Source organism: Oratosquilla oratoria, chromosome 33 (genome assembly GCF_046742065.1).
Source record: "Oratosquilla oratoria isolate Oo_2021 chromosome 33, ASM4674206v1, whole genome shotgun sequence".
Classification (NCBI taxonomy): domain Eukaryota; kingdom Metazoa; phylum Arthropoda; class Malacostraca; order Stomatopoda; family Squillidae; genus Oratosquilla; species Oratosquilla oratoria.
Genome location: NC_134809.1, coordinates 1,565,001 through 1,588,929, shown reverse-complemented (window position 1 = coordinate 1,588,929; position 23,929 = coordinate 1,565,001). Strand labels below are relative to the sequence as shown.

General features: G+C 39.0%; 1 protein-coding gene across 6 annotated transcripts in view; it reads right to left on the bottom strand.

Moving 5' to 3' along the window:
• Window positions 1-4,666: 4,666 nt before the first annotated feature.
• LOC143017701 (uncharacterized) overlaps window positions 4,667-23,929 on the bottom strand; it is a 105,482-nt gene continuing 86,219 nt past the window's right edge. For 5 of the 6 annotated variants that reach the window (XM_076172453.1, XM_076172457.1, XM_076172456.1 and 2 more), the window contains 8 exons: window positions 22,718-22,774; window positions 22,374-22,541; window positions 19,950-20,040; window positions 19,132-19,268; window positions 18,016-18,181; window positions 17,341-17,888; window positions 14,695-14,814; window positions 4,667-7,144 (listed from right to left, as the gene is read on the bottom strand). In XM_076172453.1, coding sequence (XP_076028568.1) covers window positions 7,031-7,144; window positions 14,695-14,814; window positions 17,341-17,888; window positions 18,016-18,181; window positions 19,132-19,268; window positions 19,950-20,040; window positions 22,374-22,541; window positions 22,718-22,774 — 1,401 coding nt within the window. In that variant the 3' untranslated portion in view covers window positions 4,667-7,030. Of the gene's footprint in view, window positions 7,145-7,806; window positions 8,292-14,694; window positions 14,815-17,340; window positions 17,889-18,015; window positions 18,182-19,131; window positions 19,269-19,949; window positions 20,041-22,373; window positions 22,542-22,717; window positions 22,775-23,929 lie in introns of all 6 variants that reach the window. The other variant, XR_012965690.1, reaches the window with a different exon arrangement.

Genomic DNA, 23,929 nt, shown 5'->3' with positions numbered 1-23,929 from the left:
TGTCTCACTGAGATTAGGAGCCCATGCAGGACTCGCATAATTCATCACTGAGCGTATGCATTGTTTGTATATTGTTATATTAGTTTCTTTGTTTTGTCCAAATGTTGTTCCAGTGATTGACTTAAGTGCGTTAAGTCTAGGTGTGCATTTGTTTTTTATGTTTGTGAGGTGTTGTTTGAAAGACATGGATGTATCGTATGTTACACCAAGAATTTTCGGTGTGTTTGTGTGTGGTATTAGAGTGTTGTTGATGTAGAGATGAGGTATGTATTTGTGTTCTTTTGTCCAGTTGGTGAGAAGTGTTGCTGTAGATTTGGTTGGAGCTATTTTGAGTCTGTTTGTGATGAACCATGTGTTGAGTGTGTCAAGGTAAGGCTGGATTATTTCTGCAGCTTTGTCTGTGTTACGATGTGTGCATGTGATTGTTATGTCGTCTGCGGAGGAAGAGATTTGTATTTCTGAGGTGTCAGGCGTGGGTAAGTCATGCATGTATAGATTAAATAATGTGGGGGATAGAACTGAGCCCTGTGGTACTCCGTTCTTAATGTTTCTGATGTGCGATGATTGGCCATTATATGACACATGAGCATTCCTGCCTGCCAGATAATTGGCCAGCCATCTTTTGGTGTTATTGTGTATGTCTGTGTTATATATTTTATTTGTTAGGTTGTGGCGGGGGATAGCATCAAAAGCTTTACTAATGTCCAATGTTATAAGAAGTGTTCTGTGGTGGGGCCTATCTGAATTGATGCCATCTAAAATTCTTTGTGTGAGGTTTGTCAGAAGAGTGTTTGTGGAGTGTAGTGGCCTAAAACCGTGTTGTGAGTCAGCAAGGGGAATATATGGTGTGACAAGTTTAAGTATTAAGCGTTCAATGACTTTAGAGGGGGTGCAGAGAAGTGTGATTGGGCGGTGCGATGCTGGGATTGTTGGGTCTTTGTTCGGTTTTGGAATGGTGATTATTTTACCATGCTTCCAGATGTCGGGTATAGTGTTGTGTGAATAGCTGTAGTTTGCAATGTTTGTGAGTGCGTGTATACCTTGTGGTCCAATGTGTTTTAGGTGGATGTTGCTTATGTTATCAGGGCCACAGGCAGATGAGTGCTTGAGACTATGCATTATGAGTTTTGTCTGACTGTCTATGAAGGGTGTATAGTCTGAGTCTGTGGGAAAGTCTTTCTTACGTCGAATGGTGCGTCGGTCGTCAGGGTGAGATGTAAGATGGCTCGTCTGTGCAAAATGACGTATGAGTGCGTTTGCTTGTTGTCTGTTTGAGGGTAGATTATCTGTTGTTGTGATTATTGCTGCGTGAGAGCGTGTAGTGTTAGTGTTGAATAGTGTGATGCTGTTGAGTGTTTTGTACAATTTGCTGGTGTTTGTTTTGTGATCAAGTGTATTGATAAAGTTTTGCCAATTTTGTGTTTTTTGTTCATGTATTTTATTGGCAATCACAGTGTTTAGTGTTTGTATTTGGTCTGCTATGTTTTGAGGGATAGGTGTGGGGGTATTGTGTTTAAGTGTGTCACGTTGTCTGATGAGGCCTTGGATTTCTGGTGTGAAGTTGGGGTTGTGTGATTTTCTGTTGCCTCTAGGGATGTATCTCTTGTCTGCGTTTTGTATGATTGTATTAAAAGCGTGCACAGCATTATGTTTATGTTTGTGATTGGTGTACTGTTAAGTGTTTCAAAATGTTGTTCTGTCTCTTCATTAAAGGCTTCCCAGTTAGCTCTCTTGTAATTGGTGTAAGTGTGTCTGTGGCCAGCTGGGGTGCATCTTGTTTTGGTGGTGATGATGATTGGAAGGTGGTCAGAACCAAGGGCTCCGACCACTCTCCATGATGTTGTTGGGGTTAGGCAGGGGGAGCAAAAGGTGATATCAGGAGAGGAGGGAGTGTAGAGGGCTTGGTATGGGATATGTGTATGATTATGCGTGTTGTTCATGATAGTCAATGAGTCGAATTGAGTCTGTATATCAAGCCCTCTGTCTGTGTCAGGGTTGTCGACAAACCAGGCAGACGACTTGGCGTTGAAGTCACCACCCATGATCAGGTTGGGGATTGAGGTTAGTTGGCTGAGTTGAGGTCTGAAGGTGGTTGGAACTGTGGGGGATGATTGGGGGGGAATGTACATGTTAACTATTGTTAGTGTTGAATTGTTGCCTGTGCGGATACGAATGGATTGGGTTTCTGTTGTGTTATCTGTGGTAGGGAGGAGAATTTTGGTTGTGGCACTTGTGTCCACAAAACAGATGGAATGGTGGATCAGGGTGATGAGTCCACCGCCATTGCCGTCAGTCCGGTCTTGTCTGATGGTGGTGTAATTATGAAATGATGGTGTTTTGTGTGAGTGTCTTAATTTTGTTTCTTGTAGAATTGCAATGTGTATGTTGTGTTGTTTAAGAAAGTGTTCAAGTTCATGTTTTTTAGTGTTAATACCGTCAATGTTGTGTTGTAATATGTTGATGTTGTGTGTTTTGTATGTGTTGTATGTTGCCGTTTGGGGTTGAGGTTGGGGTGGTAGTGGGGAAGGTGTAGGATCTGGGTCAGAGGGGGGGAAAGGAGAGATCGGGGACAAAGGAAGGGGAGTACTAATCGGGGGTAAGGGCAAAGGGAAATTGGGAGTGGGTAAGGGTGTTGGCTGTGGTTGGGGAGGTGGGATTGGGGTTACTGGAGGGCAGGTAGAACATGTCCAAGTGTTTGTGTATTGGTTTGTGTCAGCAAGTGTTGTACAAGTGAGGTGGGCCCAGTTTTTGCACATATTGCACTGAACTGAGCCCTTTGTCTGTCTGCTCGAAGTAATGGGTTTAGAGCATGTTGGGCATGTGTATTTTGTGGTGGGCCCAGGATTGCTCTCTACATCTCCGGCTAAAAGTAGAAGAAGAGGGGTGATCGCCGGAAAATGACCCCTCAGTGCAGAAAAAACGTAACATTGTGTGTTGGAAAAAAAAAGGATTGTGGTACTCCCCCAGGTAGGCGTAGCTCCTCCTTGGGGATCGGTGCCATCTGCGTAGAGCTGATGGCCAGGGGTAGTTGCTGCTGATTGGCCCCCAACTCTTGGGGTTGGGGGGTGGTCCCACGACGTAGACGTTGCAGCTCCAGGACCTTGCAGCTCCAGGACCTTGTCAATAGTCAATAGTCAATAGTCCGATATTTTTTTCATCTTTTTGTCTTTCTCTTCCCATTGAGTAACTCTTATTCTCCCCATGTCCAATATTCTGAATTTTCTGGTTTTGTGGGACCAGTGATGGGTATCTGCACAAAGTCCATGTCACATATCTTCAAACCATATCAACTCCCTTTCATTTGGAAATGGAGCCCCGAGGGCTTGACACTATCTTCAGACTTTGTTGTCCATCTTGCAGGACCATGAGCATGTACCAATTATGGACCCCTAAATATTTTATAAGGATAAATTGAATTGTCATAATTGATAATGATCATAGTAATGTCAGTACTATTTTTTTCTCCTTTTAACTTGTAGTTTTACTTTTAAAAGTTGTACAATTTTAACTTAGTATAAATTCAACATAGGCAAAGAATATGATGTAATGTAGACAGATGCAGTACTGAATTTAATTGTTCATACATATAACAAAGGCTTTTACCCTCTTTACAAAGGAGGTAGGAAAAAAAAAAAAAAAAAACTTTCCCGGCCATTCCATCTCCAACATACTCCACTCCCTCTTATCTTGGTACCTCCTGTTGTTGTCGTTCCCTAGACTGTCTGTCCGAGCAGTCCCATCTCCCCAAGGAATGCCACAGCCGAAACTGGGTTTTCCCACAAATCCTTTATAGAGTGTATGTTGTGTTGTTTGCGTGCATGATTGTGTATAATGCAGTTTTCCATTATGTGTTGTATGGTATGGGATGAAGTGTTACATCCTGGGCAGCTGTTCACAATGCAGTCATCCAGCCTCTTCTGGTAGCTTAGAAGTGCTGGGTGGTGGCCACACTGCAGTCTGGCCAAGTGGACTCTGTCCTTTCATGGGAGAGAGGATTCAGAAGGGTGGATATCAGGGGGTCTGGCATGCAGCAGTGTGTTAATGGAGCGGTGAGTGATATGATTATGAATATGTTTCCGGAGGCCGATATTTGGTGGTTGAGGAGGAAGAGAAGAGAGTACCACCTATTCATGCTCGAGATTAAAATAAGGCAAAGATCCGGGTTAGAATCCTAATATTTTCCCCCCTTTTCTTACATAGTGAAAGTAACTTTTCTACATAGCAAATCTTCAAGACTTAGGTTAAGTGCATGCCAGCCAACACATGGACCCCTCCCCCACCCATTTTTCCTTTTCATTTAATAAAATATCAGCATTTACTTGCTTCGTGTGAATAGATTTAATGTCAAGATTGTTGTTACAAAAGATGGTTTATGAAGACACGGGAGCTGGGCTGTACTGCACTCAGTCTTTACTATGTCTCAAGTTACATTACCCAGATATATACAGGTTTTACGTTACAGATTTTTACAAATCTGAATTCTTCTCGCTCCTCCTGAATCCCTCCTTACTCAATCTTAAATTGGTCTTTGCCAATCTCCATAACTATACTTTATGATTTAACTATTTTCACTGTAAACTTGAGACTGTATACATTAACGCATTTATATTCCACAGCTCATCTGCTTTCATTTTTAAAGTTACTTTCAAGGTAGAAATAAGACAAGTTATTAATAATAAGGAACATTTTTTATTACCTCCTTTCATTCATACATTTTCTCTGTACAGAAGTGTCTGTATAATGTGTAGTATGAAAGAGCACATTAGTCAGTAGCAATAACAGCAGCAGCACACAAGTCAGATAAATATAATTAGGGGCCCAGCAACCTACTCATTCTTGATTGCAACCTACCCTTGTAAACATGGAATGCAGCAATAGAGACAACTAAACATTTTCGAGCTATGCTCACCAACCCTGCTCTTGAGGCTTTGATGTTTATTCTTGTATCCATGCATACACCCTAATAACTACTAAACTTTCTCGATTTGTGACTTTTTCTATGCACATTGGTTGATCATGCAAGAGCTGAAGGCAGTTCAAACACTCTGCCACAGTTCAACCCAGTTTTAGGGAGGGGGAGGACAAAGATGAAGGTCACAGGTGGTCCCAAACAACACAAGTATATCAGAAGAAGAAAAAAATAAAAATAAAATAAAAGACAGAAAAAAGAAATGCTATGAACAGCTGCAACTCCTTATCTCTCACCTTGTGGGTTACCAGGCTACTGGGGAACCCTGCTAATATAATACAATCAGTCAAACACTACATAGTGCTTGTCAATAGTTAACTGGATTTACAGGATAAACAGGGCCAATATAACTACTAATACAGATTTTGGGATGGGTGGGGGAGTTTTGATGTTTGTGCTACTATGGCACACACTTGGCTCACCAAACAACAGAAATACTTAAACCAAAATGACAAAATGTATGCATGTGCTGCTGTGCTTAGCTTGCAACTATTTCTATACAGTAAACAATTTGGCAACATACCTTTGTGAAATCCTCTTCAGCACAATTTGTGACATCAAACAGTGGCTAAGCTAGTGCCTCTCCTAAACAACTATCCTGTCAACTACAAGAGTATCAAAGTTAAAGAAAAGAAAGCAAGACCAAATACACTAAACATTCAGATTTCTTAAAGCTTAATGTGTTAACAATAAAGAATATAAAGTATAGACCTGTTGATGAGGAGCCACTTGGGCCTTTTGCCTTTGTCTTCCGGTAAGAATTGGCAGTATTAGTTATTATACACACCAGGCAACTGCACCTGCACTTTCTATACTATTTACATGAGGTTTGCATGTACAATTCACAATAATTGTATTCTTATATTCATAATAATTATAATTATAATAATATTGAAAATTATAATAATTCTAACATGTAAGACTTGCTGTACATGACTGGCAGAGACCGTAACACCTAACACTATGTAAGGGCTGTATTGACTAGGGTGTCTGTTGCACAGTGCATTGACAAACGTGGCAAAGCCTTCCTCAAACATTACCCTTCATTCCAGTAACCAGGGAATCAACCAAACTCTGAGGCTAGGCAAGTGGGTGGAACCAATATGTTGCCAAGGCTTAGGGCACAATGTAGTGGGAGCAAGTTGTTATAACCAATAACATTAACAAGAAGGCTGTAAGGTGTAAGACCTTTCAAAATAGCAAACATGATATCACAGATAAAAACACAGGTACAATAACATATTGGTAACACCAACCTTTCTCATCTACAGGAATTAAACAAATATTGTTACTAACAAATCATTGTTGCGGTTGTTCTGGGAGAAAATAACCTATGATGCATTCTTTTAATAATAAATTGTTATGTGGAAGATAAATGAGACCACTTATTCTTGAGAGGACCATATGGACCAATGTCTACATAATAAACGCTAAATTGGGATATTTCCCTTTCCCTGCTGAAGATGGTGACTTGCTGTGAGCCTGTGACCCACTGGGTCACAGCTTTCTTTACAATTCCAGTCTCTGTCATACTACCACCTGAACAAAACCAAACTCAAACTTCCTTAACACAAACATGTAAACAATCTTTATTCATTTGATCAAGCACATAAATCAACAATATCCCTCTATCAAGCAAGTAAATTACTTCTCATGCTACTTCTTTGGTTATAAAAACATTTACATCCATAGTAAAATTGTTTTCCTTATAAACACTAAGCAAGAATTTACACATCACATCATTCATTGTGACACAAGGTCCAAATTGTACAAATAACTTCAACATCACTTTCATTAGCAATTCAAGTTTTAAGTAGAAAATAAAGAAGAGAAACCTGAAAATATTACTGAGATACATATTTTCTCAGGCTGACACAAGACTTTCAGTTCATTGATTTTGTTATCAAGATCGATTTAAATTTCCCAGAGCTACGTTCATCCCATGTGGGATTATACAAGCTATCTTTGAATTAATTGGTGGCAATGGAGACATGTATTTTCATTTGCCACCCTAATATAATTTGAGTTCATTTACAGTCTACCCTACTGGTTGAGGCTTGATTAAGAGGGCAGACTGTATTCTGTGGTGGCAGTGACGGCAGAGACGGTGTCGTAGAATGCCGTGACGAAGCCCAGAAGCACAATCAACAAGGGCACTACGGTTAGCGCCACAGCCTGTACATAAAAACAAGACAACATTAGTACATTTCCTTGTATACCAAGTGAAGGAGAAGTTTGGAATAAAAGCTACAAGAAAGCTGGAGAGCAATTATGCATACATTATTAGTACTTTCCTTAGTATAAATGGATTCATGTATGAAATTGAGTCTGTGAAATTCACCTTTATGCCCACAAAACTAGATGTATCTTTGTGACCAGTTTTACAATTCTGCCTTAACACAAAACTTAATTAGATAAGCATAATCATACAATAAAAAGCCAATGTACAAGTGCACAATAAAGCATATTACTGCAAGGGTGAAAACCATATAGGCCCATCAAGGAAATCATACAAAAAAATAAAATGACAAAACAATTAGAGCAAGAAATTAAAAAGCTAATGGCTCTAGGATAGTTCTGTAAGTGCTCTAACTTAAGACAAGCAGGTTGAAGGGTTAAGGGTCATGCGGGTGAGTACAAACAGCTGAAAAACCCTTCAAAATAGCATTAGGAAATCATACTTTAAATGAAAACTTTAACTTTAATCCCATACCCTACATGTTAAAAGCAGTCACTCGAAGAAAAAAGAAAACACTTAAATTCAAATGCCTCTGTGGTTGAGAAGCTTGTACACACCTTTCACGCAAACAAAAAGCTGAAAAAAGTCATCAATTTACCTGATTGGTATTTTTTTTAAGATGTAGAAGCTCCAGAATTCATATAAAGAATGTAGATTGTCCCAATGCAGTTATTTAAACCAACCCCCTTCCTGACTCAGGAATGCCAGGCTTACCCCAATCTAACAAAGCAACTAGGGCCACATTTTATGTGTAAAACTGGGCAATTTAGTTGGCAACCACAGTAAAGTATGACTCTGTTGCCTTAAAATTTTGTGATAACTGACATGAACTTGTAGGGTTACATGAATATACAAAATATATTACCTTTCATAAATAAAATACATTTACAATTATTGACCTAATTATAGCAATTACTTATATTGCTGGCACTTGGGGAATTTAGTCTAATTACGGGGTTGTGTAATAGAGGACTTCTAGAGCATACAGGTGAATCTAGGGCAAGCCTAGAAGAGATTGGGGAGCCACTCAGCCCCGAGGGAAATAGCGATCACCAGCACTACCATGACCCAAGTCGGTATAGTCTGGCGGAAAAAGAAATAATCCCAAAATAAAAATAAGAATACAATATGAACTCAGGTACAAAGAATTTCCAAGATTTGCATAAGTTCCAGAGAGGGAAGTTGAGCAGCACTCAAACTTTGTACTGAATAAAGAAAATAGAAATACAGATTATTTATATTTGTATACTATTCATATATATATATTTGCATGTGTAAGTGTGTCCCAACCCTTCCCACAAATTCCCTCAATGCATTTATAATGATCATGTATTCTTGCTTTACGAGACCAAATACTAGTACCTATATGTCATGGTCCTACACAATGGACACCAGAGAATTGTCTCTGCTGCCTGTCTTTAAAACCCAATACCTTCACCTTGAGGTGGAGCCCCAAGGGGGTGACACCGTCTCCAGATCAGACCAATATCATCTATCAACTTGACTGGATTTCCTCCAGCTGTTCACATGTGAATTGAGAACTGGTGACTACTACTTTCACACTACTACAATAAGCCAGTGACATAGAAAATCCTATGTTAACACAACACAGACAATAGTCTGTATTTCTTCCTAGGTCTAAAAGAGGGTCTGACAACCACTGCCTGTCAATGTGGTGCTGCAGGTTTCCAGTCAGTAAAACACAAGGCAGTTATTACAGCAAGTCCTTGTTATATGATACATATGCGTTCCTGAAAACCTTACTGCACACTGAAATTACCGTATACCAAACCCAAGTTTCGACTTATGGCAGATGTACCTTCTCCCTGCTCTTTCCACTTCAAAATATCAAATTTTACCTCCAAAACGTGAGCGGATACCATGTGAATTTTTCTTACCGTAAATGGAATCGAGGGTAGTAATTACCAAATACCATAACTGAATTTACCGGATAAAGAATTACCGTATAAGGAGGACTCACTGTACTTTGTTCCATTCTTTCCTCCAGCACTATCTACTAGTTTCTTGGCTATCCCAATATTTCCACAAATCTATATCTATCCCAAACAGTTCTTTGAAGTTTTCCTAACTTCTATTTATAAGCATGAACCTCTCAAACCACACGGTAAAGACACGAACCATTAAATGCCGCACAAAAATTGTCCCAGTAGTATTCTGCTCAAACATTAATATTCTGTCTCACATACCCCAGAATATTACTATACAAACCCCCCCACACACACACACACACAATCACAAAGCAAGCTGCTGTACTTCACTAAACTCCACCAGAAGTGAACCCAGCAGTTGTCACTCCCAAGGCAAAAAGAACTTGTATTCAGGTTGCCACCCTGTGTTACAATAGTGCCAAGGTAGAATTTGCCTGGCAAACTATATTACATCAATTACTGTATGTATAAGTGCATTTTATTTTTTATTACAGTCATTGCAAAGCCATGACGTTTGTGGCCAAAATTGTTAGCATAGCTACCCAGTACCCATGGTTATTGTATTTGGTCCTTGCCAAGCAGCATTACTGAAAAAATTTCAGTGTGATCATCCATTTTGTGTGTTATGGTAATGAATCATGGCCTCCCAGCAGTGACATTGCATCTACTAGTGGTGTATCTACAAAGCAAAGGAAAAGCCTTCCACCTTACAATGAAATTAGACATTATTATGCATTACAGGTGAGAATGTGAGGAGCCTATGCCAGGTGGTGTGTAGATGTCACTGAAGCTGTTGCTTTTGTCCTGTGTGCTTTGCTTGGATTGTTGGGGCATGCAAGTCATTGCTGGGAATCTGAGAAGTGTGGTACTCAAAATCTGTGACCGGGAAGATATGGGAGCCCGGATACTTCCAAATGTACCTCTAGCACACGTAAGAAGGCCAAGGTGTAAATAACACTCCATGGTACTTAATATTGTTGGCATCTACCATGTCAAGTGTGATCACGGGTAAGTACTGCATCTTCGTTGTAGGTGAACATGTGGCAACTAAAAGCATCACATGTATCCAAGATCCTTTGCCTGAAGAAATGGAGCATTTCTCTATGATCTGGGTGGAAGATCAGAACAAGAGAAATGCTCTCAACTACAATGATCTTGGTCAAGGTATGTAGGACTTAGCAGGCTTACAGATGCTCCTGAAACCCTTTGGTTTTTGGTCTTTGGATTTCAGATACTTTAAGATGATAACTGGCTGTAAGCACCAATGGGGAAGCTGATGTTGCTGGTTTTCCTGACATGCTATGCATTGCATCTGAGATGGCAAGTTCTCCACAAAACATGATTAATTATGATGCAACTGGATTGTTTTAGATAAGAATGCCAAACCTTCATATTCTAAGGATGAGGTTGACCATATGGCATATGTAATACTCCTGTGTCCGGGGTATTACAGAGGGCAATCTGATGCTTAACCCCCCTTCTCATCCAAACATCTGAGAACTACTGGGCAACAATGGGAGAAGAAGAAGATGAAGAAAAAAAAGTATCTACCAGTCATCTACATGAGCATAGATTCTTCCCAGTACATTAAGTAAACACATGAAAACCCAAGTAAAGCTCTACATGTACATCTAAAACGACCTATCCTCAGCATCCTTGTCCACAAATACACGCACACAGCTAACAAAACAATTCATTCTAACCTATACATACCCTTTTTGGTTACCTCCCTTGGAAGGGGGAAAAAGCCTTGGTATATGTATGTATGTACATATGCACAAGTAACTGGTACCATAACCATAGGAGTAACTATTCTTGAACAAAAGTCACTAGTGTTGCTCTAGTATTTTGTTTCTACTTTGCTATTTGTGTTGTCAAACTGGGTGGTATGCATTCATGTCACTTGGAAGTATGTAGTTTACAAGTGATTTGTAAGGTTGGAGCTGATGTGGTTGATGGTATGTAGAGGTTTGTAATGCAAGTTGTTTTCTTAACATGTTTGGATTATGTTTTTGTGTTATGTATATTAGTAATTGTTTAATTTCCACTATTCTGTTGGAGAAAGTTATGCTATTATGAATATATATACACGCATACAATCATATACTGCGTGTACACGCACAAACAAATATATACATATACTGTACTTCAATTTCGTGAATACACAATCACACACACACACATGAAGTCAAGAGAAACATTAGAATGCAGATCATTATAGATCAACCAAGTCGAGGCTTAAAGCTTTATGGTGCTTTGATCAAAACATGCATCTTTATGTGAGCAAAAGTATAGGTTGTGAATTAAGATTATGCTTTGCAGCCATACTGTGCTGAACAAGATAAAAGTAAAAGAAGAAATTTGATCTCTATGAATGACCCCCTAAAACTTTGTGCACATTTCTATATCCTGTATTTCTTAAGCATTGAATTTCAAGTATACATTTGAAAAATACAGCTCTAATAACAGTTGATGCTTCATAGAACTAACTACATCAACATTGTTGTGTGTGCATAGCTGATTGTAGAGATTACAGTCCTCTCTAGAGCTTAGTACAATCTCTTGAACACAAGAAAAAATCAAGAATACAGAAATTATTCAACATACATTTGACAAAATAACACTAAAAATGCCATGGTATATTATGTATTCTTACTAATGAAAACCATACATGATGAAACAAAGAAAAAAAACTGGGTGAATCTAGCAGTAACCAAATCTATAACAGCTGTTGAAAAAAATAAATAAACAAATAAATAAAATAAATAAACAGAAATCAGGCAACAGAAGTCCAGTCTGGGGAAAAAATAAAATAAACAATAAAAGACATGTGCGTGAATGTACGTGTGCAGAGATACTATTGTGCACAGAATAGAAGCAGTACGACATAATAGTCACCCTTTACCCATCATTTCATTTTACATACTTTTAATGTTTTGAAAATACTAAATTAAAAACTTTAGAAATGAACAAGTCATTTTTGTACTATTCTGAGTCACGTGATGAACTCTCACTTTGGCTTGTTACATCCTACTCATGACATAAACCACCTTTGGATCTCGTGTATTCATTCTACGTACACTATTCATTTGTAAATCATGTATTAACCATCTTGTTTATCTGAGACTGTCACAACACTGCAGCACTTGTGTTCAAGTTATCCTCGTTTTATTCAATAATGTCCCCTGAAGTGTAGGAGTAACAAGGCTAGCAATTTACATATATCAAAAAGCTGTAAAGTACTTTCATTAAGTGATAGAACATAGTATACATAGGGTTCAGTGCCATCTGTAGTGGGACCCATGACAGATACTTGTAAGCAGTGGTCCTAAGAAACTAATGTCAGGCATCTTCCTGTTGTCCATCTTCAAAACCCATCAACATCCTTACCTCCATCTGGCAGTACTACCCCAAGATGCTGGCACTCAGTTTCCAGATCAGGCCTAAGATCTCTCTTTTTCATCTGTTTTTTCATGTAAAGAGAGTCAACAACCAAGAACTACTTACTTCCTCCTACATACAAGCTAGTGATATATACATTCCCCACAATAGACAATGGAAGACAACAGTGACATTTCTTTCAAGATGTCTATGAGAGGGCCTAAGGATCATTGCCTACTACTGTGGGTCTATAGGTTTCCAACAAATTAAAATCGAGGCAACAATTACTATCCAAGGTTTCAACCATCTACAAGGGAGTGGGGTGTATACAAGTGCTTTGGAACACATCCCTCAACATATTGTTGCCTCATATTTCAGGGACTCTATACCCAAAGCCTAACAGTGACTAGGCCCTCCCATAGATCTTTTTGGGGAGAAACATTAGACTTGTCTGTAATGTTTATAAGTATGGGATTCTATTCATGTCACATGCTTGCAGTTAAAGGAAGTGCAGATGAACCCAGAAATTACAGACTACAGGGGGGGGGGTGTACTAATGGTCCATTAAAGCCATCTGTCCATTGGTTTCGCGTGTTGAATGTAATGTATATAAAGGGCCATACTAATTACCAACTACAGTCAACTCCGATGATATACATAATTTTTAGTTAATATTGGCATAAATAATTTGTGCTATATTTTATTGTATCCAAGTTTTAAAGCATTTGGCCACATCAATATAGACTTAAGATGTGATACACTACTAACAACTCATAGCTAGACACGAGTTTCAAGATGTCATGTTTGTTTTTGTTTGTTGTGGATGGTCATACGAATTACTGTCTGGAGCTGTCAGGACACCATTCGGACACCTTATCTTACCATCTAGATAGGGCCATATTTTAGACCAACAAGGACTGACAAGTAACATATTTGGACCGACAGACAACTCAAAATGGGTGACAAGCAGCATCCACATTAACATAAATCTTGTTTTTGTGGTGAAATTATTTATGCCAATATTATTTAAAAACAATATAATCAGAGTTGTTAGTAACAAGTATAACCATAAATAAACACTATCATAAAACCATGTCCTAAATCTTGGTAGAGTATTTATATTGTTATTCAAAAGGACATTCAGTGATGTAGCCCTAAGTATACGAGCGTATAGGAGAGGCCAAAACAACTGAAGCACTGAAACCATCTGGTGTTGCCACATTTCTGTGGGAATTTTCATATTTAAGTAAAAATCTTTATTCTCCAGAATTTGTCCATAGTTACTGGAGTCTGTTGCTTTAGTGTCTATAGTTTCCAGGTTCTTCTGGAAACACTAGTTATTAGTTGTCAGCTCTCGTACGAAAAGTGGAGGTGATACAGTCAAAGCTGATATAGGGAGATATCTTGGTCCTGGGCCCAGTCCAGTGACTGTCAACTTCTTGTGTATACAACCACAAGTAAAAATGAGGATGTTCATTGATTTAGAAGATGGCAGCAAGGGTGCATCATTGTGAAACAAATGCAAAAATTCTGCCACTTTACTACTACTGTTGTTTTTCTCCGAACAAACTAAAACGATTTCCATTTTCTTTCGTGAAACAGAAATGAACAACTCTGGTAATGAAGTTTCCAAAACTGCTTAAGGAAAAGTAAGCTCAAGGTAAACATCTTGAAATATTGGTATTTAGGTTGTGAATCATGTCAAAATTCTAAATGATTAGCCTACATTTCAAAATCAATAGGGAAACATTTTTTCTTTGTTAGTCACCCCCCTCCTCCTTTGAATGGAAAAATATCAATAATAATAATAATAATAATAATGATAAATAAATAGTTCTCTAATGCATACACAAGTACAAAAGCCTTAACCTTTTGCAGCCAACAACTTCAACCACATACATCAAGAAATGCAAATGATAAAAAATTCAGACTATCAAATAATATATAATCATCTTGCTTAATGCCCACACTCCATCTTTATCTTCAAGGTACTTTGTAACACATACTAGACAGTATACTAATCTTTACGAAAATCAGTCTATCTTTACGAAAATCAAGTCTTCTTAGCTGCTTTCTATGCATACTTTGTCTGATCACAAAGAACTTAAAAGTGACAAAACTAGGGAAAGGGAGCCTGTACTCTTCTGTGGACTTACCGTTTTATTTTGCACATCTAAAACTTTATAATCATCCGATACCCCAGCTAACCGTTGCTTCAGTTCATCTCGCTCAACCTCTAGGACACGTAACTGCTCCAGCAACAATGAATCTCCAACCTGAAAATATAGAATATGGTGCACAATATTAGTCCCTTTCCTAAGATAATGGTCATACTGATAGATTGAACAAGGAAAAACTAGTGATGAGTGTGTGGAAAAGAAGAAGACTTAACAAATTGATGCACACACAATACGATAGTAAAGCAGGGAAGATGGAGTACACAAAACAGTAATGTGTGGAGGGACACTGAATGAATAATGCACCCCACAGAGATATTCTCAACAATTACTCCATAGATGTGTGGGCAAAGTGGTTGGAGGGCAGCTGATGGGTCCTATTGTATCTGTAAAGTTTCTTTAAAGAGCAGCAGAAGATATGACCAGTCCAGTAAGATACATTACAAGAGGCTGAGTTAAAAGTAATGTAGCAAGACACTGGCAGTAGACTAGTTATACCAGTAAAAGTATGCTGCCTTCCAGGATGTTTAATATTTGTGAGAGGTAATCACAGGTTGCATGAAACCCACAACAATAGGGCACCTACACACAAAATACTCCCAATACAAGACCATAAAAACATGGATAGGTACACAAAACCACTCTAATCAACACATCCATCTCGTATCAAATCAAGCTTGTAGTTGTAGGAAGTGAAGACTACTCCCTGGTTATCTTTTTTTTTTTTTTTTTTTTTTATTATTTGCAGGAACCCACAGAGGGGTTATGGATGGCATGATTTGCAGGCGCAGTGGAGGAATTAAGGATTTGGACTAGGAATGGAGTTAGGATAAGGGTTAAGGGTGGGATCAAAATTTGGTTCTGGACTGGGATTCAGATTTAGGAGAGGAAGGTAGTGATGGATGAGAGGGAGGGGGGGTGGAGTGTATTTAGGGATGGAATGGGTGGGAATGGTTTTATGCCTTTTTCTTTTTGGCTACCTCCCTTGTAAGGGGGAAAAAGCCCTGGTATATGTAGGTATATACCTGGATAACACTAAAAAAGGTGTGATCATATTACATACACACATATACCAAAGGCTTTTTTCCCCCTTACACGGGGAGTAGCCAAAAAGAAAAAGGCATAGAAACCACTCCCACCCATTCCATTTCCTATATATTTCACTCCCCTCCACCCTCCCTCTTATCTTGGCATATTTATATATGTATATATATATATTATATATATTATATATATATATATATATACATATATTATATATATATATATAAATACATATATTATATATATATATATATAAATACATATACCTATATATATATAGATATATATATCTAAGTCTGAATAAAAATATTCTTCTAAAAAATGCTGTGGAAGTCGGGGACAGGTGGTATTACAGTGACACTTTGTCCTCAATCGCTCGTTTTCTTTCACCCGTGAATTTTGATAACCATAGAAAATATGATGAAGCCAGTTTAGAGAGAATGAGGGTCACGCAGGTACGACTACAATAAATATAATCAAGACGCCGATGTCGACATCATCGCATACCCACTTGCTCCTCATGACTCCTACGTAGGCATCACTGTATGGAAGTGGATAAAAGCTAAACAAGCCTCAAAACTCTGCAGATGAAAGAAGACCAAGTGGTTGTCATTTGTCACTTGTCTGGCCCAGGTTTAAAAACTTAAAAAGAATATCTAAAAATCATAAAATCAATTAACCAGGGGTTTAGATGATGATGATGATGATTAAAAAAAAAAAAAGAAAAAAAAAAAATGCTCATATGGTGGTATTTGATGAAGAGTCAATATTGGGTAAGGTTGGAACAAAGGAAACATGTGGGTGGAGGTTGGAGGGGACACATCCAACCTCTGGGGCTACTCTGTTCTCCTCATGAAAATATGGGGGGTAATACAGTCAAAGATAACATAAGTAGATATCTTGGGCCTGGGTCCAGTCCAGTGACCATATCAGGGGTGGACAATTCAGTTGCCCATGCACCCAAGATACCCTGATTTCGTCTGCAGGCAACCATGAGTTACTCCAAAGGATCCGACTGGGCAACTACTGTAAAACTGGAATTGTCCAGCCCTGATTGATTTACATATATATATAAACATGCTCATATTGAGGCTAATACAGCTATGAGCAAAATCTTAGCCATTTTTTAAACATCTCCAGTGGACTTTTTCTTAGGGCAACCATGAGTTGCTCCAAAGGATTCCACAGGGCAACTACTGTAAAACTGGAATTGTCTACTTCTGCATGTGTCAGCCTTGGCTAACTACCTACCCTCATAATGGGGAAGAGTTTGTATAATGAACAAAAATAATTTGACAAGGCTTAAAAAAGGATTGTTTTAGGATAGGACAGCTGTTGTATATACTAACCTATCACCCTAACAATTTGCTACTGCTTTACCTATTAACTGTTAGATATGAAAGTAATCTCCACTTCTTTTTATATCAATCATTCCTTTTGCTCCTCTACTTTAATCATTTGAAAACAGCACCAAATACTGAATCTAACTTTACACAATCACTCAATATAACATACACAATGCACTTGAAGCAAAGCTAATATATGTATGAATTTGATTACAAATAAATGCATCTTACAAACCTGGTGCAACATCTTGACTTCTTCTACCGTTGAGTGTGATTTGTACGAACTATCTGTGAAACTGATGTCACCTTTTGACGATTTTTGAGTCTTTTCTCTAAGAATATTGTACTCCTCCTTTGCTTTGTTCAATTCGTCTTTTAATTTTGCAACAGTGTCTCTGAGCGCCTCCATTTCCGTATTGGAAAGTGACTCTGTCAGTCCTGAAGAATATTTTGCTATACTTTTTACATCTTGAGCAACTGTATCAGAAGAAGACCCTGTGACTGTCCCTCCTGCCCTTCCTCCTTCACTAAGGCTTTCCAGAGCCATATGTCTTTCACTATGTCCTTCACAAGGTCCCTTTATGTGAACCCCTTCCACTCGAGCCCCCTGACCCAATGGGTGACCACTGGGTCTAATACTTTCTCCTGGGGGCAAGATGAGGGGTGTGGCAGGAGAATGCTGTTCCATCTCTAACCGTTCTTCTAGAACTAGCAATCGTTCCTTTAATTCTTCTGCCTCTGCTACACTGATCCCTGCTAGTTCATCGGCATCTTTTAATTTTCCTGTGAAGTAAAAAGGAAAATAAAAAACAAGGAATAACATTCTAAACATGATCCAGAAATTGTAATTACATCAAAAATATAAATCTAACCATCAAGCATCGATAAATGAAATTTCTCTGATACTTACTTTTGAGTTGTTCAACTTCATCTCTAGCTGCTTTAGCTCTGCTCTGTTCCTCAGTCAGCTTTGACTGAATGGATGTGACCTGGTTCTGCATCTCTTTAGTTACTGACACTTGATTTTCTAGAAGGCTAACTGTGTTCAATTTCTCTGCCATGGATGCTTCACTTGCCTGAGAAAAAAAGTAAAATAAGACATTTATTTACAAAAGGACTCCTTCCCCATCACAAGGGAGGTAGACAGCCAAGGCATGCACTTATCCTCCACTTGCTTATTTCCTTTTCAAAAAAATCTCTTCGCTACTTGTGGGTGAAAGGCTATCCCTGTTCCCTCACCCATTGCCCAGGTCAGGAACTAAACAGAAATCCATAAAATATATATACTAAAGGTCCCCTCCCTCTTATAAGGGGATTGTTATGTCTAAGCACTGCCCCTGGTCTTTCTTGCAGAGACCAGATACATAATTTATACACAATAAAACACATTTAACATCCCTCCCATTTCAGCACCTTATAGATGAAGGGTCATCCCTATTCTTTGCCACACTGCACATCTACAGCCAGGTCAAACAGCTGGAGCTGGTTTATCCTTCTTTGCATCACTATTTGGCAACACCCTCTTCATCTACACAAAATTACTTAAGCAGATTAGAACATTCCTTTGCACTGCATTATCCTTTTATTCGTTTACAATCTCCCTCTATTCCCTCAGTTCTGATCAAGGTGGTTCACACATGATGTGGTACTGTGCTGGCAAAAGAACAGCAACCTGAATCAGTACCTCCATCACTGAGCAAATGGGACAGAAACCTGCTTGTAGTGGTCTGCAAGAGGACACTGGAGAGAACCACTTCCCTGTTGCCCATTTTCAAAAGCTGTCACTCCCAATAAGAGACCGACACCCATCTTCACCTAAACTTCTTTCACCAGCTTATATTCGAAGAGCTGACAGCTAGAGACAAGTCCCACATTAATACAATAGTCCAAAAGTTTCTTCCCAGAGACATTCCAAGGAATATTTCCAGTCACTGTGGGGCCATGGGTATCCATTCAGTGAAACTTGAGGTAACAATGGTTATTTTTCCACTTAGAAAAATCACAAATTCCACATTCCAATACTCACCGCCAACTGCTGTCTAAGGTTGCTGGCTTCGTGCATGGCTGTACTGGCTGCTCGATTTGCTTGTGCCAGTTCTTCTCTTACCCGAGATACTTCTTTCTCAGCCTCTTTCTGTGCTAATCGACTTGCTGCCAAAAGATCTGTCAGGGAACATATGGTAAGTACACTTTGCCATAAACTTGTACAACCTTAACCTCACCTCACTGATGTTGCAGTTCTTACTACATGAAAGGAAGAAAAACTGAGAAGGACTAAGGACAGTATGTGTAATCAACATAATCCTTCACTACTATTGCTTAGGATGCTAAATGTCACCAGTCATGCAACACAGGTTGTATTTTAAAGCATACACCAACATACACTTTCATTCACTGATCCATGGAAGCAGTAACATGTACTTGCAACATGGACATTCCAGCTGCCCATTTTCAAAACCTTTCCACTCCACCAGGAGCTCTTAATTTCAACTGTATTTCTAACACCGTTTAACACAGAGTTGACAGCAGGTGACTGTTCTGCTCTCCTACTACTTTCAACCTATGACATAACAGTCCCACACCAATACAACAGTTTCCAATTATTTCTGGAGTACAGTGGCTTCAATAGTTCAGAGTTCACTGGCTCAAGAACCATTGCTAACCAGTGTGGTTGCAGGTCTTCCACATACACCTGGGGCAATAATTATTACTTTTATTCTCTGATACATCTCTCCCAGCCTGTTATTGGTTACCTTAAGTCTGCAGATCTTCTGCAAGAGAACAAGGGTAATGAATTGATTAACATTTCTCCCAAAACGATCAAGGATAAAACTCGTATCTTACCTTGATATTTAGCAATATCCTTGTTGAGTGTTACAAGCTGAGAGTCGAGGTAACTGACATCATCTGGAGTGCCATTTACATTCGTTGAGTCCTTTGTTAACAAATAAGGGCATTAGTATACTGTAGAAATGGATCTTGAAAATTACAGGGATTTCTTGAATTACACAAGTTTAAAATAAGTGTTTTTGGAATAACGTACATATAACAAGGGCTTTTCCCCCTTACAAGGGAGGTAGCCAAAGTCTAAAGACATAAATCCATTCCCACTTATTTCATCCCCACATTCCACTCCCATTCACAACCCCTCCCTCCCTCTCTCTTTTCTTGGCTCCTCCTGGAAGATGGGTAAAAAAAATCTAGTAATTTCTTCATATTATATGGATTGTTTACACTATCCCTGTCTGGGGTATTGGCTGCATGTTATTGTGGGGTTAAAAGCTGCTCAGTAGCATGCAGCTGATGCTTTAGGGTCTATATGGGGGACCCCTATGGACCAGAGCCACACATTTTGTCCGAGAGGAAATCTCTATTCATATAGAGAAATGATGTCCTTCTTATGGTGTCCCCCCACTCTTAATACTGTCCTGTACCAATTCTCTGAATATTCATTCCCTTTTTTTGCTGAACCCTGTGGTAGGGGAGAAAGAATACTGCCACCGAGTGTTCCCACTTGAGAGAGCAAGTACAGCTCATGGAGGAGGCAGAAGCAGAAGCAGCATCACAAAAACAACCTTGACTAGCCCTCATGGCCACAAACTTTTATGTATGGCCTTGTTGCGGCAAGCAATGATCACAGAAGAAAATTATCCAAATGTGGAAAGAAGTACTGCAGTTACCAGAGAAGTGATGAGCAAAATGACCTGCTATGAAATGTTGATGGAGGAGGCAGAGGAAGAAGAAAAGACAAACAATCTATAACAGCATTCTTTCAAGCAGACACACTGAAGCTAGTCACAGAATCACACAGACCCAGATGTACCCCACACACCTGACATGGAGGTGAAGTCAGATGCAAAGCAGTCCAGTGAGGCAGATCTATCCAGTAACTGAGATATATACACACACATACCATGGCCTTTCCCACCCCCTTTACAAAGGATGTTGCCAAAGTCAATGGCATAAATCCACCCCCACCCATTTCTTCCTCACATACTCCACTCCTAGATCAGCAATTCCCAAACTATAAGTCGCGAAGTGTTCAAGAATGGGTCGCGAGACCTTGTTAGAAAAAAAATATTTGTACCATTGTATTTTCAATAAAAGAAGACTTTCGAAATTGCTTTTTGATGCTTGGGTCACCACATCTTCACCAGATCTGGATTTGGGTCGCGGCCAAAAAAAGTTTGGGAACCACTGTCCTAGATGATGGGTCATCCTTGTATCTTGGCCAGTGCCCTGGGTTAGAAGTAGGGTAGCAAGACACAGCACAAACACAGTAGGGCCACTTCATTTAACTGGCGACAACCCCACTCTCTGTCCTCTCATGCAGAAAAGAGAAGACTGGGAGAAATCCCTTCGAGTTGCGTCAAAATATTCACACATACACCCCCATCCCCTACCCACTCTCTTCCATGCTTCACAGTATCATCCATACACAATCATTCTCCACTCCACTCGCCCCTATCTTCCGTCTTCTCCCTTCCTTCCTCAACAGACATTCCTTTCTTTCCTAATGCCCCTTTTACCCCATCCATCCATCCATCTCATCCTTGGTCGTCCCCTCATGTTCATTTCTTTCACCTCTGCCTTCCACACTTCTTTTACTTATCTTTCATCACTCATTCTTTCCACGTGTCCAAACTGAGATAATCAATACAAATTTATGTAAAGGTACAGTTTAATATAAACATGTACTGTATAACCAAGCAATAATAAAATACATTTTCTTCTATACAAGTTCGTTTTATATCCCACAACTCGTATCCTTCAACTTTATGTCAGCTGAATGCAATCTTCCAAACTTTGTATGTACTGTACAGTTTAGTTCTGTAATCATGTACACTTTACACAATTTTTACATTACACAATCACTTCAGGAACACACTCATGTAATTCAAGAAATCCCTGTGATTACACTGAGTTAACGTACTAAATTATTGTACAAATAAAAATAGGGGTCACATATACACTATATATACCAATGCCTTCTTCAAATTGCACAATGTTTCAGTAAGAAAGAAACAGTGGGGAGGGAGGAGATAGAGAGGTGGAAAGGGAGGGGAACAATTTCAAAGGAGGGATTTATGATACAAGTGACAAGTGTTACCATGTATTCCCAACCATATCATATAAAGAAGAGCAGGTTTCTTGGGAATAAAAAGCAGACCTTTTCATACCAGAGATGGAAAGACCCTGAACAATTTGGAGCCATCTCAATTATGTAGAAAAAGAAAAACACCGTCTCATCTAGGACAAAATTCTCACCTGACTGTCTACTTTTGTGCTAATAATCGGTGTCGTTTCCCCAGATGAAATGTGTAGATCTGGTTCAATTTCCTTATCATCCTTGTCCATCTTGTTCTCCTTGTCTTCCTCCTTTTCCTTTTCTTCTTCATTACTCTTTCCTTTCTCTTCACTACTCTTGGGTGAATCCTGAAATGGGTACATTATATACACATGTCCTCACATTATAATAAATGTATGTATGATTTAGTACAAGGATGTTTGATCTTTAGAATTGTCTTGTCACTCTTTGTATATACATTTTTGTAAGGATGTGTTGTAGGGGACTAAGGATGGGAAGGAACAATATCAAAAATATGCCTTACCTTCTTTCTAACCAGTGTCTGATAATTGTCTTCATAATCATCATCAATGGTCTTGGGCTGTATAAAGACAATTTGTTTTAGTTTTATACTTTTAGAATACCACAAGTTAAAGAAAATTGTATATACATATACCAAAGGCTTTTTCCCCCTTACAAGGGAAGAAGCCAAAAAAGTAAAGGCATAAAATCTACTCCCACCTAAGAAAATTTTAACAGAATTCACTCTTAACCTTAATTGTTTTCTCATTATCATTATTATCATAGTACAGTATAACCTGCAATGCATGGTAGCTACATTTGGGAAGGGAACATTCTCACCCCCTTCCATTCACACAAGTCCTTTTCACTAAAATCAATCCATAAATCAATTGATTTGTTGCTCTGGTTCTCTTGCAGGAGACTGGCAGCCCACAGGAAGCCAGCCATGGCCTGTTCAACCCTTGCTACAAGCATCTCATCTATATTTTTTACAACAGCTTCTATTTTCTACACATTTTAGCTATTTTGCTGGTCAAGAGTACTGGTCTACAATCTAAAAGTTTTTCCCTTGAAGACTGATACGACATTTGTCATTTTTCTGTCCCAGGTCATCTTCCCCTCTTCCAGGGATGGTAAATTTAATTGGTGTACTGTATCTTGCTCACCAATTATTTTCTACACTGTTAATATTCAATTTAAGATCCCAGCTGGCACCAAGGAAATTTTCATTTCAAGTTTGAGAAATTACTTTACACATTTCAACTTTCATAATGTCTAGAGCATATTCTCTAATCTATTCCTTCCTCAGGGTACTTTTCTTTATTTAATAGCAACTAATGCCCTCTTCCAACAAACCCCTGCAGACATTAGCCCTACAGAATATTCTCTTCCAAAAGGAGCAAGAACCACTCTTTCACAACTGGATACAGGTCACCATCCAGCACTATGACAATGCCAACACAAAATAGGCCTAGCCACAGAAATACACTGCCCCAGATGCATCAATCATACAGAACACCTCAATTACATTGCCCCATCCTAGCCATACCCAGATACCACAAAATTCTTAAGTGACATATGGTGCAACTTGGTGTTGCAGGTTATCTAGGCGCTAGTTCTCCTGCAAGAGACTACTTAGATGCTATCTATATCAGTTTTTTCTCCTTATAAAGGAAGCAGGCAAGTCAAAGCCCTACTTCCCCTATTCCACTCCATCCATCACCCCTTTCCCACC